Below are 18383 nucleotides of genomic sequence, written 5' to 3'. Positions count from 1 at the left end.
ACAGTCCTCTAGAGAAATGGATTTACTGGCCCAATTTCAGGATAAACTACTTAATCTTAAGGGGTTGAATTTCTCTTGCAAGCCAGTATGACAAGGAGTGCATGCAGACCTGTGTGTGTGCGTGTGCGTGCGTGCGTGCGTGTGCGTGCGTGTGTGTGTGTGTGTGTGTGAACAAATGTGTGTTTCCTCTTGTCTCAGAACCAGCATGAGCTGAATAGATGAAGTTTGGCCCCTCTGGCCAGATGGGCTCTATCAAGAGCTCAGTGGTGCTAGACTAATACCTGCCCAATATCTGTCTCTTTCTTTCTCTGGCAGACCATAGAAAACTGTGTATGCATTTTGAGGAACCTCTCGTATCGGCTTGCAGCTGAAACAGCTCAGGGACAGCAGGTGGGGACGGACGAGCTGGATGGCCTCCTGTGTAGCGATGCCAGCGGGAAGGACGGAGAGACCTCAGGCTGCTGGGGAAAGAAGAAAAAGAAGAAGAAGTTCCAGGACCAGGTAGGCCACCCAATGCATCATTTACAGGCATTGTAGCTATTGGTAGCCCTCACCTGCTGACAGTGACTCTAAACACACTTTACTTTGGAAATCACAGTCCAGAATGTAGTGAAAGAGGCTATTTGAAGTTAACAGGCAATCAAGTTGTCCATTATTACCCTTATTTCTTTTGTTAATACTGGTTGCAAGTCTTACTGTATTTTCAGCTTACATATACATACCAGGGCTCGACATTAACACTTGTCCGCTTGTCTGGGACAAGTGAATGTTTTGGTCGGGCAAGTGAAAGAGAAATGTACTTGCCCAATCGGACAAGTAACTTGAAAAAGTCAATACCAAAAACAATAATAACTGACTTTATTTATGATATAGCCTTTGTTATAGGGGTGTGCGATATATATCGTTTGAGATAATTTCGTAATTGTTGTTTTATCGAGTGTACTGCTAGAATCAATACACACAGAGTGCACGCATACATTATGTAAAGTCGTCTAGGTTAGACTAGCTTACGTGCGGGTGCGTTCTTTCACTGCATGATTCAGTGTTACAATGCATGAAGAATGATCAGAAAATTCAAGATATGGGAGAAGAAAATGTATATATTTATATAATTTCATATATAGTTATATATAGTTCATATATTAATAGGTGCGATTAATACAGGTAATGAGTGGAGGATAGGAGGGTTTCTTAAAGACAAACTAACAGGTCTGTGAGAGCCAGAATTCTTGCTGGTTGGTAGGTGATCAAATACTTATTTCATGCAATAAAATGGAAATTAATTATTCAAAAATCATACAATGTGATTTTCTGGATTTTTTTTTTTAATATTCTGTCTCTGACAGTTGAGGCGTACCTACGATGAAAATTACAGATCTTTCCATTCTTTGTAAGTGGGAAAAATCGGCAGTGTATGAAATACTTATTTGCCCCACTGTATATATATATATATAAAAAATAAATATAAGCATTTTATTTTTAAGTTTAATATAAAATAATTGTATTTGTAATTAATACTCAATTTTTATTTTAAAATATAACAGTATTATCACACTTTATTATTTATTTCATTATTTTATTTAAAAAGAAAAATCTAACTAAATAAACTAAATGTGTTTTGTATAGCTACAATAAATAATTATATTTATAACTCAATTCAAATTTCTTTTTTTTTTTTCTCTCCAGGCAAGTAACTTTTATACTCGGACAACTAAATGACAAATTTACTTGTCCTAAGGACAACCACATGAAAATGCTTAATGTCAAGCCCTGCATATGTATATGCCCATATTTTACTTATGTCACATTATGAAAGTAAAATAGGTTGTGAACGTCATTTTGTGTTAACTAGCTAGAGAAAGAGGGCTTTATTTCACAGTAAAATGCTTCTCTGCTTTTGAAAGAGATCCCAGCAAAAAGTAGGCATTTCATATCAAAATATTAATAACACAATCAGCATATTCGACTTCCTTTTACACACCTCGTTGCCTCAAAATAATCCCAATTTATGTTTCAGTTCGTTCCCCAAATAACAGATTTACACGCCGCCGTTTATCAATTACTCCCTCTGCAAACCTAACGCTCAACACCTACACAGAGCCGCACCGTCAGACAGTGAGTTTCCCCAGTGACACGCTCTACGGCTGATAAATCCCAGTGTTTGTGGGCATCAGACTAAAGGAGGGGGAAAAAACCCAGCCTTTTTACAGGCAACTCCTCCATAGCAGAGGAAACTCTTCATTAATCTCACGCAGGAAAAGTCAGCCGGGATCCTCGGTGCAGACGAGGAGGGGGAGCGTGAAGGTGGGAGAGCAGTTGTGTAACACAACTCCCTCTGGATAAGTCCCATTCCAGAGGAGCCATAAAGCTAATAGCTGGTGATATACTGTAGCCACCGATAGCTGAATATAATCCTCCTAAACTAAAATAAAACCTGTGCTTGCTGCAAAAGAGATGTCCGTCACAACAACCTCCACTTGCTACGTGCCTGGCAAGAAGCGGTAAAACTTTAAAAGCAGTCAGAGTCGAATAATACATCAAAGCTATTGCTCTGTTGAGATTATGACAGCATATACTGTTGTATTAAACATAGCGTGGGGATGTTTTGCGTCGTTTTTTGCGTTTGAACATTCAAAGATGTATTTCCTTCATTCATTACCTCAAAACCCGTACATGAGTTTGCAAATCAGTTTTAGGATTCAGTCAGATGTGTCTCCTCCAATCAGATTGCAGACAGGAACGAGATGCAAGGATACCGGAGTTGTCCATCTCTGCCTGTTGGACTGTAAAGAGGGCCATTTCTCCCCATTATCTAAGGTGCCCTCTCGTATCATGTGCCGGACCTTCTCCTCAGCTGAAACGCTTTGAAAGAGGACACCTAGGCCTCCGGGCAACAGAAGGCTAATGTACTCCGTTAAATCATTTATCACTAAGTGGCAGTGAGGTAGCCCAGGAAAGCAGAGCGTGCCGCTGCCGTTTTGGATTTTGAAAAGCTGTAAGAGTAGCATTTAGGCAGATTTGATCTATCTGTCTGTCCGTCCGTCCGTCCGTCCAAATATTAATAATATTTGAAAACTATTTTAAAACTGCTTCATTGCTTGTTTTTAAATAAATAAAAATTAAAGTTTTTCAAGGATTTCAGACTTTTAATGAAACTTTGTTTCTTTTTTCACAATCTCTGGATAGTTACACCACAAATCACATCACCTGTATTAATTTTCTTTTTCCAGAAATTGAAAACGTTCATCATAGAAGAGTTGTCATTATTTTTAATCAGCTGAAAGAATTGGACGTAAGCGGCGTGTCTTTGACACAGATTCCATCCTTAGGAAGCACCTTTTTCATTGATAAATTCTGAAAAGTTTTGACATCGATTGTGTAAGAATGAATGTTTGTGAAATGTTGGCCTCACTGTTTGCATACAGTGAAACAACAGATTAAACCAAGTCTCCTCTCAACCTCTTACCATTTCTTCTGCGTTCACCGTATGGGAAGAGCAGCAGCCTCGCGGGGGCTTCTCCACCCTCCAGCAGTTGATTGAACAACAGAGCCGCTCCTCCAAGCAGGAATGGGGGGAGATGAAAACAGACTCATTAATAATTAAGGGAGAGTGAGGCTGAGTGCCAGAGCTAGTTTAAGATGCTGAAGTATTTCACAAGTTGCTCTGCCTGAAAGTAGGTCAGCCTGTGAGATCAGCACTTTTCAAACTGACTCACCCACATGCCTCAAACGCAGACTTACAGCTCGTCATTCCTGCCCGGTTTTGGGTCTATTCAGGCCACGATTTGTCAAGAGATCTCCTCGTGTGGTGTTTTTGTGTATGTGCAAGGGGTTACATATGCCTTTTGAACCGTACAAAATGACAGCGATTTTTATCTCTGGAGTTCGCCGGGTCGCTGTACTGATGGTTGCTGGTAGGAGGTTGCCTTAATATTATTGGTGGTCATATCTGTAGAAAATCTGATAAAAAAAAAGAGAGAAATAAAAATGAAAGTTTTTCTTGACACTAAAAGTTAACACTCTGGAGGAGAAAGTGTTTGTATAGTATACAAACTGCAGCAGTGCGTAGTATATCATAACGATGAAGAGAAATTATTATTAATTCATGAATCCGACTTGCTTAGAATAATTTCATTCTGACGCAGTTTTCCTGTAGCTTTTTTTTATTATATAGACATACAATACTGTTCAAAGGTTTAGGATCATTAAGATAAGAAAAATATGTTTTCTTGAGAATTATGAAGGATTATGTGATACTAAAGACTGTAATAATAGCTACTGAAAATAGTGAGAATTGGTCCCCAAACTAAAGTGTGAATGAAAAGTTATTTTAAATTGAAATAATATTTCACAATATTACTGTTTTCCTGCATTTTTTTAACAAATAAATGCAGCCCTAATGAGCATTAAACTTATTTCAGAAGCATTTAAAAAAGTATTTACCTACCCCAAACTTTTCAACATTAGTGTGTATATATAAAGCATGCTGAAGAATACAATCACATTAACTTCTCTGTTGTATCACGTTTTCTTCACTGACTTGGATGCTGATGTGGATGTTTTCCTGTCTGACTTGTTTTTCATGTCACATCTTTGTTTCTGTAGTGGGATGGTGTGGGACCGCTGCCAGATACTGCTGAGCCCCCCAAAGGGATCCAGATGCTGTGGCATCCTTCGATAGTAAAGCCCTACCTCACCCTCCTGTCTGAATGCTCAAACCCGGACACGCTGGAGGGGGCCGCCGGGGCACTGCAGAACCTGGCTGCTGGGAGTTGGAAGGTAAGCCCTATGGTCATTCAACTTGTGTATGTATCTGTCCGTGCTGGAGATATGGCTTGGGATGCAAAAAATATTGTTTAAAATACAAGTAGATTATCTGATAATTGCAGTGCCTATAGAAAGTCTTCATACCCCTTAATTTTTTTTCACATTTTGTTATGATGTGTTATGTTAAACTGTTTTAAATAATTTTTTCCACATAAATCTACACCCCACTCACCATAATGACAAAGCAAAAACCGGATTTATCACAATTTTGCAAGTTTATTAAAAAGGAAACACTGAAAAAATTACATTGCACAAGCCTTCATACCCTTAACTCAAAACTTAAAGCACTTTGGCAACAATTACAGCCTCTGGTCTTTTGGTGTATGATGCAACAAGCTTTGCACATCCGCATTTGTTTGTTTTGTTTTTTTTGCAATTTTTCTCTTTAGATCATCTCAAGCTCTGTCAGGTTGGCTGGGGACCATCGGTGGACAGCCATTTATAGGTTTCTACAAAGCTGTCTGATTGATTCCAAGTCTGGTGGGCCACTCGAAGACATTCGTAGAGTCGTCCCTAAGCCTCTCCTGCATTGTCTTGGCTGTGTGCGTAGGGTGATTCTCATGTTGGAAGGTGAACTTTCAGACCAGTCTGAGGTTCTGAGCGCTCTGAACCAGGTTTTCATTAAGGATGAAATCTGCATTCAGCTTTCCGTCTTCTCTGATCACTTCCCCTGTCCCTGCCGCTGAAAATCACCCCCACTGCATGATGCTGCCGCCTCCATGCTTCACCGTTGGGATGGTATTATGCAGGTGATAAGCGGTGCTTGGTTTCCCCTTTAGACATGAATAAGGAATTGAGGTTCATCAGACCAGAGAATCTTTTTTTTTCATTGTCTGAGAGTTATTTGGGTGTAATTTTGTTATTCATGTATCTTTACTGAGGAGAAGCTTGAGTTTGGTCACTTTGCCATCAAGCCCAGATTGGTGGAGTGTCGCAGTGATGTTTGTCCTTCTGTAAGTTCCTCCCATCTTCATATAAGATCATGGAGCTCAACCAGAGTGACCATCAGTGTCTTGATCACCTCTCTAACCAAGACCCTTCTCCTTTTAATTGCTCAGTTTGGCCAGGAGGCTAGATTTAGGAAGAGTCCTGATTGTTTCAAATTTCATTAGGACTATGGAGGCCAAATGCTCCTGTGAACCTTCAACACAGCAGAATCTTTTTTTTGTAGTCTTCCCCAGATCTCAACACAATCCTGTCTCTCAGCTCTGCAGGCCATTCCTTTGACCTCATTGCTTAGTTTTTGCTCTGACATCTATTTCAGCTGTTAAACGTTATATAGACAGGTGTGTGTGCCTTTCCAAATCATGTCCAATCAACTGAATTTGCCACAGGTTAACTCCAGTCGGAGTATATCTCAAAGACGATCCAGTGAAACTAGAATGATCATGATCTAAATTTCAAGTTTCAAAGCAAAGGGTATGAAGACTTGTACAATGTCATTTTTTCAGTGTTTCCTTTTTAATACATTTGTAAAGTTGTGATGAATCCGGTTTTTGCTGTCATTATGGTGAGTGGGGTTTAGATTTATGTGGGAAAAACAGTAATTTAAAGCAGTTAATAACATAATAACACAACATAACAAAATGAAGACTTTCTATAGGCACTGTATATGTCACCATTCATTGTTGATTTTGCCTTATAGTTTTAATTGTTATGACTCTATCTCTCTGTATTTTTTTAGATAGATAGATAGATAGATAGATAGATAGATAGATAGATAGATAGATAGATAGATAGATAGATAGATAGATAGATAGATAGATAGATAGATAGATAGATAGATAGATAGATAGATAGATTGTTCATTTATTTATTTAATTTAAACATTTGGTGTCTGTCTGAGGGAAATGTTTACAGAATTTTACAGAATGTTTAAAGAATTAAAAAATTATTAATGTTTAATCATTTATTTTTAATATATATATTTTTTTATCATTGGTAGCTGTCTAAGTGTAAGCCAATGTATACTTAGCAATGTTTACGATGTTTATCTGTTTATTTATTTATTTCTATGCCTTTAAAGAATGACAATTCAGCATGTGGCACATACAGTATTTGAATGATGCCATAATTTATCTGACTATTTTTGCTATTATTTTGGTTCCCTTTTTACTTATTTTAGATATACTTTTGGTGTTTTACCTTTTTTTTTTTTTTACTATATGACAGTTGAGAGCAGACAGTAAGTGAAGTGGAAGAAAGAGAGTGGGGTGGGATCAGGACTTGGGATGCCCGTAATGCAATGGCATTATATGTTGATGCACTTGTCCACTGAGTTATCTGCACCGACAGGACAGTTTTCTTTTGACTTAGTCCACCTAGCATCGGACAAACAACTGTATAGCAGCATGATAAGAACCGCTCCGAACACTCTGGTACCTGATATGTTTTCTTTACTTGTTTTCACTGAAGGTTTTATTCGCTGTTGTCAAGATCTAAATTTATTGAACGGTTCAAGAAGAAATGGTGTAAAATTGTATTTTTCCTGACCTGAAACGACTTGCTTTCATCAGATGTTTAAACCAGTACCAATCTCCCTTTTGGCCCCTGCTTCTCTCTTTGTTCTCACATCCTTTTCACCATCTCTCAGCGACAAAAGCTTGTTTTACCTCTGTTGCTCAAGAGCTCTAATCCACCCGATGTGCTCTGCAAGATCAATACTCTCAGATGGAGACAGATGCAATGGGATTGGATTGGTTTTGAAGTCTCATAACAGGTGTAGACCCCCTTCAAGAAGTTAAATGAAAGCGACCCCTCTCCACATCTACAGGGCATCAGGTTATATTCGTGTTTGCTGTTGGGTTGTGTTTTTGGAGAGACAAACGGGAAAGTAAAAGAGACCGAGAGACTGTCTGCCTATTTTGTCCAGTTCTCATAATTGGCTCCTCTGTTTGCTCATCTAGAAGAGCTGACATTGAGCCCTTGTCTAAAATGTCTGAACTAAGCTCTCTGTTTATGTTTTCAAAGTTAATCTCGGACAGTGGGATTATCAAATCCCACGCTGTGTGTACTAGGAAATGGAAACAAAGCCCTTAACTTAAGACGGATCAAAAAAACACTCAAGCGTGAAGAATGCTTTCTCGTCAAAAACTCCTTTTCAATTACAGTTTCAAGGATATTTTTTTCATTGCATTACTTATAATACAAACATACGTTTTAATGAACTGTGATGTTGATTTTCACTAAATGACAGATTTACATTTCCACACACTCATTTTAAGTGCCATTTTTCTGTTCCTAAACCTAGTAAGCTGCCTCTGTGATGTACTTTGCCTGGTTTAACACAATTAGATTTTTAATGTACACCTGTATACAGCAGGATTTGTGACCAGTGAGATTTCACCATGGATGGCAAAATGCCACAGAAATCGAAACTAAGAGACAGACAGCGTATTCTCACTCGTTGCTTGTCGAGGTCACACATGGCTTGTTAGACACCATATTAGGCAGCATCCTAACTGCAAACGAACCTCACAAGTGATTTATTTGAGATACTCTACATTGGCACAGGTTACTATGCAGTGTGAAAAAGTATGGAATTTGATTTTAGTCATTTCCAGTACTGGATAAATATGAAAAAATAAGTATGGAATGGAAAAATATTTCTCTTTCCAGACTATTGCCCCCATTCTATTTTCTGAAACACAAAAATGAGAATTTCAAAAAATAAATTTATCATACAAGCAGAGTGTTTTTCATGGTGTTTGGAGCAGTGCAGCTAAAAGTTTAGTGATTGTTTAACACAACTGAATAAATTCAAAACTGTTGGTCTTTATCATAAGCACCACATCACTCAAACTAGCAACAGACAAAGGGAGCATGCAGTCATTCAAATCAGACTGTACTTTGCTGTTTGGTGATTATGCAACATCAAACCATGATTGCAATATTGATGTTTCAGAGGTGAATATATGCAGGTCATAAAGCCTTTGAGGTTTGTGTGTGTTCAAGAAAACCAGTGTATGCCATGAAAGAGGCTTTTCTAATAGATTTATTTTTTATTTATATCAGTTATTTAGTCAGTGCTTTTCAGTGCTTATTTTGAAAGAAATAATGCTTTCATTCAGCAAGGATGCAAAACAAAAACATCAAAAGAGACAGTAAAGTCATTTATTATATTGTTACAAACAAATTCTGTCAAATAAATGCTGCTCTAAAACTTTTTTTTAACATCTTGGGGAAAGGATGTATCACGGTTTCTGCAATAACATTAAGCAGCACAACTGTGATGATAAGAAATGTTTCTTAAGCACCAAATCAGCATATCAAAATTATTTCTGAAGGATCATGTAACATTGAAGAATGGAGTAATAATGCTGAAAATTCAGCTTTGCCATAACAGGAATAAATACAATTTTAAAATATATTAAAACAGAAAACAGTTATTTTAAATTGTAAAAATATTTCACAATATTACAGTATTCTCGATCAAATAAACCTTTGTGAACTTAAGAGTCTTCTTTCAAAAACTTACAACTCCAAGCTTTTGAAAGATACATATGGAAAAGGACGGACACATGGAATGGTTTTACATTTGTCTTATTAGACAACCTAGCATTTGAAACAACTTTTAATTCTGTTTACTAGGCAGGCAGCTTGCAAGATTTTGGACCAGGGCCTCTCTGTCATTGTGTTTTTGTCTCTCTCTTTTTTTTATGCACACATACAGAGGTCATCAGAAATGAAGAATGTGAGGGGATGCCTGCTGGGCCGTATGCTGTGGTCTCCCCTGTTACGGCACAAGTGCAGGGTAGCAGAGAGTCTAATCTGAGCTGACACTCCGTCACTGATAAAGGCTGATCCCACAGCTGGGGTCATACATAGAGAACCTCAGAGAGCTAAAGCTCTAAGCTAGTATTATACTTTCACTGTAACCTGGGGAGTGTGATTACACTGTCAGCGGGGTGCTGATTCAAAATGAGACACTTTACAGACATTTACCCACATGGCATATCCAACTATGACGATACACTTCATGGTTTCCTGAAAACTGCTGATATGTAGAAGTATATATAGTAAAGTGGCCAAAGGGTGTAATTTGTCATATTTAGCGACTTATACCTGTTTATTTGTGTGTGTGTGTGTGTCTCTCCCCTAGTGGTCGGTGTACATCCGTGCAGCAGTGAGGAAAGAGAAGGGTCTGCCCATCCTCGTGGAGCTGCTGAGGATAGACAACGACCGTGTGGTGTGTGCCGTCGCTACCGCGCTCAGAAACATGGCCTTGGATGTCAGAAATAAAGAGTTAATCGGTACGGCCCTTTTTTTTCCTCTCTTGACTGTCGTCTTTTATTTTATCAGTCACTATGATTCACTTTGTTTCGAATGGTTCAGATCCATTGGATTTGTAGAGCTCTGGGTTAACAGCTGTGTTCTCTTTGGCTTCTCTGTAATGAAGTCCAGTCTCTTATGTTTTAGCCAGTGTGGTAAAGAGGGCTGTTCGTAGCTCTCAGCTTAAAGGAATATAACTGTCATTTTATTATTACACATTTCCTGGCCACTCATCGTTTTAAATTGTCTAGCAGGCATCAGGCTGCACTTGAACATTCTATGCTTGGCAGATGGTTTTTGGGGAACTGTTTATATACTGTTTTTATTTTTGGTTTTGTGATTTTTATTGCTGACTGACTTTATTTAAAGTGACATGCTGTAGCAGCTGTGCATGGAGGCTACTCAAAGGGTCGGTCCAAAGTGACTTTTATTTTTGTTTAGTTTTTTTGTTGTTTTGTTTTAGTCTGGTTTCTTTGTTTTGGTTTGTTTTGTTTTGTTTTTGAGTAGCTGACTTTACTGAAAGTGACATGCAAGTCAAAATTGTGGATGTTTTGCACGGAGGCTACTCAAATGAATGATGTTATCAAACAGTTTTGTTTTGGATTGTTTTTTTTTGTTTGTTTTTTACTTTGCTTTGGCTTTGGTTTGGCTTCTTTTTTGTTTAGTTTTTGTTTGTTTTTATTTGTTTTATTTTGTTTTGGCCATTTTTTATTTTGGGTTAGGTTTGTTTTGTTTTATTCTTCGGACTTATTCTGTCTTTATGGTCTTTTTTTTGTTTGTTTGTTTGTTTTTTGTTTTGTTTTGGTTTGGGAGGCTTTTCAAAGGGTCACTCCAAATAAAAATGACCAGCTGTCTAAATCCCATCACAAAGGGGCCCGTCCTCAACACTATTACAGAACATTCATAATAATTCTCACTTTAATGGGGTAATGAACTGCATTTTATTTATTATTTTATAATGTTCTCTGAGGTTCACTTATAATGTTAGTGTGATTTTATATCAAAAAAACAATTTAGAAGTAATAGCCTATTTTCTATCCTGTTTTTGAGCCTCTCTGCAGAATGGTCTGTTTTTATAAGCGGGGCGCATTCAAGACTCGCAAGTATACGTCCTCTGCTATAATTGGCTAATAGTTTTACTTATTAAAATAACAGATGGATGCTGCTTTGACATACTCTGAAAACAACATAGGTCATTTAGGTTAAAAATGTATAAATACTATATATCAAACAGTCTGGAACAGACAATGCGATTAGTGGTAAAAACACGTTTACTCACACTTATGTGTTGCGACATTACCATTGGATCCAATAAAATCCAACTCAGCACTGCATCTTTTACTTTCAGTCTCTCTAAACAGCCTGCATCTGTCTTATTTAAAAACAAATTTGTAATAAAGTTAAGCAAACAAACAATGTTTCACTGATTTCAGGAGCTCTTTCCTAATTTTACCCTATGTTTACATCGGACGCAAGCGTGCTACATGTCTATAGACGACAGAGCCCATTATAATCAGCAATTCTGTCTACACTGGATGCGGCACGGTTTGACAAAACAAATCCCAGACCGTAAACTAATGTCCCATTCTATTTTTGACATACTCCAAGCATTCGCGCTGCTTCTGACCTGAAAAAGAAATGGATTCGTGGCATGACGCAACAGCGCTCGAGTCCAATAAGGAAGGAAAGACTATTCAAGACTAAGCAATTTTGTAATTTCTGCTCATGTGATTCCTGGTAAAACATCCTCACAGTTAATTATTTAAACTATGGACATTGATTTGTTACTCACAAACCCAAAGTAAAATATAAAATTCTTAGAATTAAACCTAGTTTCTTGTTTATTTACCACAAGTGCCACAAAAGCAGAACACAAGTTGAAATAAATTCTAATTGATGATTCAAGGCCAAATTTGATGCAAGTTTTATTTGCTACAACAAGTGTAAGAATAGATTTTGTTGTTAATGTATGTTACTAAGGTAACAATCAGATCAAATATATCTTTGTGTAAGATGTTCCAAATATGTAACCACATAAGGCAGTTAAGCCCTGCACCCTTCAGAGTGCTCACTTCAAGTGCTCTGTCCTTCAGAATGAGTAGGGCCTAGTTATGTTCACTTTCAGTGGAATTCGCCCAATATCTTGTCGAGTGGTACTTCATCACGTTTCCACTGTTTAGGACAAGATTAACATGGAAGAGATGAGCGTTTCATCACTTGGCACTCTGCACCGCATTAGGAGAGCTCAGGTTATGCCTCTGAATAGTGAGGACAATGTGTTTAGTGACTTTCATGGTCACTGCTGACTAAGAATTAGCCTTTTCTGTTTCTGTAAGCACACGGTGCAGTTAGTTCCCTCATTGTTTACGCTCAGCGCAGAGGTGAAGTGAACCAAAGTGACTCTGTACTTGTTTAGGATAGAATAATTATACCTCTCCTTCATGACTACATTCACACCTGTCCGAAATTGATATTGTTTCCTCCAAACATGTGTCAGAAGCTTTGAGGTTCCTGCAATTGGGAGTTGACCTTGCCTTCATACAGAGATGCAGGTGTTTGGCATTACACTGCTTCCAAATTAGACATATTAACGAGTACATGACACAGCATCACTAGGCTCCATCTGAATGACAGGAAGTGGTCCGCTGTGGTCCCCGTTGTCACATGTTGACCCGCCGCATCAGGTGCTTAATTAGAGCTTGTTTTCTTTCTTCCTTCATCCCATCTCACACTGATTCACACCATTTAAAATTCTCCCAGTGACATCACTGGCAGACTATTGATCTCACCCGCTAATAAACGTGGCTTCCCTGGTGAGTCTCGCTGTCTCCATGGCAACGGCTCCCCAGTCTCGTTCTGCTGCTGGTCTTAGGCTCCCCAAACAACTGGTTTGGATTTGCCACCTGGAGTCCGCCTAGATTTGCATATCATCTAAAATCATTTTAGATTATGCAGATCACATTGTCCTCATTATACATTGCCATGGAAATGTGCTTCCTGTCCTTGTAGATTTAGCATGTTTCTCAGTGTATTATGCAAAAATTACTTGCATACAGTACATGTGATGCTCACATAAATTGATATTTTTATCAGATTGCAGAGTCTATATAGAGTACATTTAAACTCTAAATTGATTTGTATTGACGTGTGTGCAGTAAACACAGTCTGTGACTGGCGGCTATTCTCACACTTTGCTTTTTTTAGACAGTTCAACATGGCCATCCGTCAAAGCTTTTGAGAGCCATGAGCAATAAAATCACGCAAGGTCCCTCTTTTTTAAACTTCTCCCACAGTATCTTCCTTTCATCTGTGATTATTTTACGTGTTTGATCACAGAATCTATATTTGAGCTCATTTTACATTTAGCTCAGGGATGGAAACTGGGCAAATGAAATGCATGTAAATAGCCAATTCGATCCTGCCGTTTGATCACGTATTAAAATAAAGATTGATTGTTTGTATAAATTAATTTAACAGCCTAAGCACAAAACATCAGCCTGTATCCTGGAGCTTTGATACTGGATGCTGATAAACGGCACATTGCAAGATCATAAAATTCAGATAAGCTTCTTTGGCGTCAGATGACTTTTTTACATGAGGTTAAAAGAGAATAAATTTTGATGCATGTGAATTAATTTTGGTTTTATGTGTGCTTTTGAACCTCATTGACATTTATAGACCCTGAGGTACAGTACAAATGTAAGCTCTGTTTCTGCTTTGACCTTTTCTCATATATAATTATTTTTCTTGCCTTTTTTGTCACTCTTCCTATCTTCAGGATTGAGGTTGATGACATTAATGCTAAAGAAAGGTGGGCAAGAGAAGCACTCATAATTTAATCCTAGTGAGAGGTTTTTTCTTTGTTTTTTCTGTTTTGTAATTTTGTTTTTTTTTTATATTATATTTTTTTGGAGGGGAGGGGAGTTATTATATATCTATCTATATATCAATGTTTCTTTTTTAATTTATAGTATACAATTTAATGCACTCTTGGATGTATTTTCTGTATTGGCAGCAGGTTTGCCAGGTCCCAGAATAATTGACAGCCCAAAACCAACTTAAAACCCACTCAACAGGACTACAAAAAGACAAACTTTCCAGTTGACATCTGCGGGGATTTAAAATAAACAGTTAGATTTTATGAATCCTGTGCTTTACATTTTATTGGGAAGATTTAAGTTAGACTATGTGTAGTATGTGCATATTTCACGATTTAATCTGTTTTAAATTATGCTTTAAATTTTTCTTTTACTCTTTCTTTATGATTTTAATTTTCTGTTTTATAATTAATATAATATATTATTAAAAAATGAAATATAAATAAATAACACTATCTCAAAATGTTTCAAAAAACGCATATTGACTTCCCAATCTTTTAAAAATCTTTTTTTCATCCATTAAATTGAAATCCTTTATTAGATATTCTGAACTCATGATCATTAATATTAATAGCCTACATACTTTGTTCTTTTTGCTTCACTCTTTTTCTTTACACATTCACTCTTATTTTGTCTGCACGCAAGCATCAATGTGCAATCAAATAACTTGCCTTGAAGTTCCTGATGTGGGCAAAATATCCAAATTTGGATATTTTCAGTGGAGTTTTTGTGAGTTCAAGTGGCTGAATTTTAAATGTAATGTATAAAATCCCCCAAGATGTCGTTTGAGGCTTCAACATGCACAAAATCAGGCACAGCAGGCGTGGAAGAGTGCAAACGCATGTTAAGCATAGCATTGGATGAGCAACAGAGTAGTGCGATTTGTAATCGAAATGGCTCTCCAAACTTTCAGGTGGCAAAACTTGAAATAGGAGGGTATTGGTTTGGGCATGTGGACCATGATGAGACACGTTCTTCAGAGGACTAGCAGACAAAGCTCGGTGAATTTGTTGGAAATGTTTGAAGTTGTGCTGTAACTTTGAGAACCAGCTTTACTGGGCTTGTTTCAAAGGACCGACATTTCAGTTGATGGAGAGGGATTTGAAAAGTTCTGATCCATCATTGAAAGTTTCATCCCGGATTTGATGACTGAAAGACTCATATTTGCTGTCCACCGGCACAAAGGATGAGAAAAGAGGGGATGTGCTCGACGGACTGGCCTTTAGAGAAATAACTAAGTGTGTGTGTGTGCAGCTGTGACCAATCGCCTTCCTCTCTCGCTTCAATTTGCAGCCAATCTTCTCATCTCTCACACTCCCTCATGCATCCGTTTGGTCATTTTTCCATCTTCCCTTACTTTATCTGTTTTCTCTCTCTTTCATTAGGAGATTGCTAGAGGTGTCTTGAAGCAAAAGAGCTGCTTTATAATAATGACACTAGAAAATCTCCACTTTATCTTTTCCATGGCCAAATCCAGCCGTTCAATCCATCTATCTATCTGTCCCGGGCCACCACTCCACAAGGTGGCTCTGTTTGAAATTGCATCCATAGGTCTTTTGCTTTAAATTCAATATGACAGACATCAAAGGCAGTAATAGAGAGCGATATAACGCTTGAAAGCCACGCTGCCGGACGTTCTCCTTTCAAATAGTCTCCATGGTGGCTGATTTCCAATTTAATTTGCTCCCTAACCTTTAAGAATAATTTTGTTTTAAGGTCTGTCTTCGAATGCTTTGTTGTTTGTACTACTCTTTTATGTCCAAGTTGGCTATTTTCTGCCAATGGGGTTTGAACCTGCTGTTAGCTTCGTTAAAAAAAACCCTCTTTGGATCCATTTAAATGTTATTGCAGGATAAAGGCTCACAGAGATGCTGCCCAAAGCCTTTCACCACTGTGTGACATTTTAAACCAAGCCGAGAACCCTCAGGCCTTCATGGAACGTTTTACCAACTCTCTTTGAACTTCGACTGAGAATATTAATGCTCTTCTTTTTTTATTCGGATCCACTATAATATATATAATGCCATTCCTCTCATTATATGCCTTATAAACCACCTGTACGTGTTCTTCCCATAGAAACATAGTGATGTTTGCTGCTTAAAGTAACAGTTGCTTAAGGGCTAAAACTAAAAATAACAAAGAAAGAAAGAAAAAGAAAAACATTAAAGCTGGAAATAAAGTTCAGCCAAATGTTTTGTTTTATTTGTTTGCTTGTTTCCACATTGCAATATATTTAGTCAAATTAAAATCTTTGGGTAACATATATACAGTCGTAGTCAGAATTATTGGCACCCTTGGTACACTGTAAAACTGGATAAGTTAATATAACTAAATAAAATTGTTGAAACTGATTACATCAAAATTTTTAAGTTATGTTAACTCAAAAGAAACAAGTTTTTAAGTAAATGTTAAACTAATTTAAGTAATTTTAACTAATATTAACTTAAATCTTACAAGTTACTATAACATTATTGATCAATTTAATTTTACAAGGAGTTTTTGGGTTCACAGAACCAATTAAAATTTATTAAAGATGACTTAATTTTTTTGTTACATTACAATTAAGTTTATCTTCGTAAAAACATAGTTTTAATAAATAACTATACACCAACTATACTCATTCTGAAATAAAATAAAAAACTAAAATGGGTTAACAGACAATTTAAATGCAAGTTACTCTTTTATTAAGAAACCACAAATCATTAACAAAACATCAACATTAAATTGTTTGTCAAATGGAAATACATTCTCCAAAACAGTGCAAGGCCGTTGAGAAATGAGCTGAGATAATACCTGTCACTTTTAGAAGAGGACAATATGGATATCTGGATGTCACCCAGCTGTAAACACTTCCCTAAAATAGGAACCCTTCCAAAATTCACATCTAACAATGTCCTCTGATAAGCTCCTCTTGCACTATATATATACAGTATATACACTCTATACATATACACACATATCTGCACAGTTTTGTTTTATTTAACTGGTTTGCACTCTGCCATCTGCCATGCGCCTTATGCCACTTTATCTATCTCTTTCTTAATTTTTCTACAATGTCCTCATTTGTATTTCTGTATAGTTGCATGTACATATGTTTAAACTGTATTTATCCGTATTTGAACATCTACTGTCAGTATCTTAAATGTTAACTGTATGCACCAAGGGTCTGAGAGTAACGCAATTTCAATTCTCTGTATGTATGTGCCGTACATGTGGAAGAATTGACAATAAAGCAGACTTGACTTGAACAGTAACTTTACAAATATAAAAGTTATACTAGAATAGAATATACGAGAAAGATTTCAAAATAGAGCAATGTTTTTTTGTTTTTTCTATGAGTGGATGAACACATGGTACTGCCCAGCTGAAAAACAAGTACACTTCCATAATGTCCTTAAAGTGCTCTATTTTCGAGCACTAATTTTGTACTTAATATACTAAAAATGATTCTTTAGTACTTCTTAAGATAAACTTAAGATCATCTAAGTGTACTCAACTGTGCTATTTTGAGACACCATGAATATGAACTAAAATGCACTTTTAACATATGAATGAATGACTGAATGATGCATTTATATAGCGCTTTATTGTGTATTGCTGTACACCCAAAGCGCTTTACAATCATGTGGGGGATCTCTCCTCAACCACCAGCAGTGTGCAGCATCCACTTGGATGATGTGACGGCAGCCACAGCACAACGGCGCCAGTGCGCTCACCACACACCAGCTACAGGTGGAGAGGAGAGAGAGTCATTGAGCCAATCAAGTGTATGAGGATTATTCGGAGGCCATGATAGACAAGGGCCAGTAGAGGGAATTTGGCCAGGACACCGGGGTTACACCCCTACTCTTTATGAGAAGTGCCATGGGACTTTTAATGACCACAGAGAGTCAGGACCTCGGTTTAACGTCTCATCCGAAAGACCATATCTGCCTTTAAAAATGTATTTAGTTACCACTTGTAGTACACTTGAGTGTACCAGTGTATGAAAGATGGGTGTACAGAAAGTGTACAGATTTTTTTAAAGAATCCACTCTTGCAATATAGCTAACAAGTCAAAACTTGTCAAAGCTTTTAACTATCATTGTACTGATACACTGTAAAATTCTTTAAATATTTCTACTTTTGTGTTATACAGAAAGAGCATGCAGGTTAGGAATGCCATGAATGTGAGGAAAATTACAACACTGAACTTTGCCTTTAATGTCCTTTATGTCGACTACCTTGGTCACCTAGAATTTAGTGTACATAAAAGCAGTAATAACGAAAGGACACTCTCTCTTTGTAAATGTCTGTGGGTGCGTGTGTATTTCTGGAGCTCACGATGGCCCAGAGCCGTGTAGCTGATTGCCTGTTTTGTGGGAGAATGGGCTTTTATAAGCTGGAGGGTCTGCACTTACCTCTGAT

General features: G+C 37.3%; 1 protein-coding gene across 2 annotated transcripts in view; it reads left to right on the top strand.

The window, feature by feature from the left end:
• LOC306863509 (catenin delta-2-like) overlaps positions 1 to 18383 on the top strand; it is a gene marked incomplete at its 5' end in the record, with an annotated part of 323056 nt that overhangs the window by 271715 nt on the left and 32958 nt on the right. For both annotated transcript variants that reach the window (XM_079406884.1, XM_079406883.1), the window contains 3 exons: positions 316 to 501; positions 4606 to 4779; positions 9929 to 10079. In XM_079406884.1, the coding sequence (XP_079263010.1) occupies positions 316 to 501; positions 4606 to 4779; positions 9929 to 10079 (511 nt within the window). The remainder of the gene's footprint in view (positions 1 to 315; positions 502 to 4605; positions 4780 to 9928; positions 10080 to 18383) is intronic.

Source organism: Barbus barbus, assembly GCF_936440315.1.
Source record: "Barbus barbus genome assembly, chromosome: 44".
In the NCBI taxonomy this organism is placed as follows: domain Eukaryota; kingdom Metazoa; phylum Chordata; class Actinopteri; order Cypriniformes; family Cyprinidae; genus Barbus; species Barbus barbus.
Note: the sequence above shows the minus strand (reverse complement) of the source record. Positions and strands in the feature narration are given on the sequence as shown.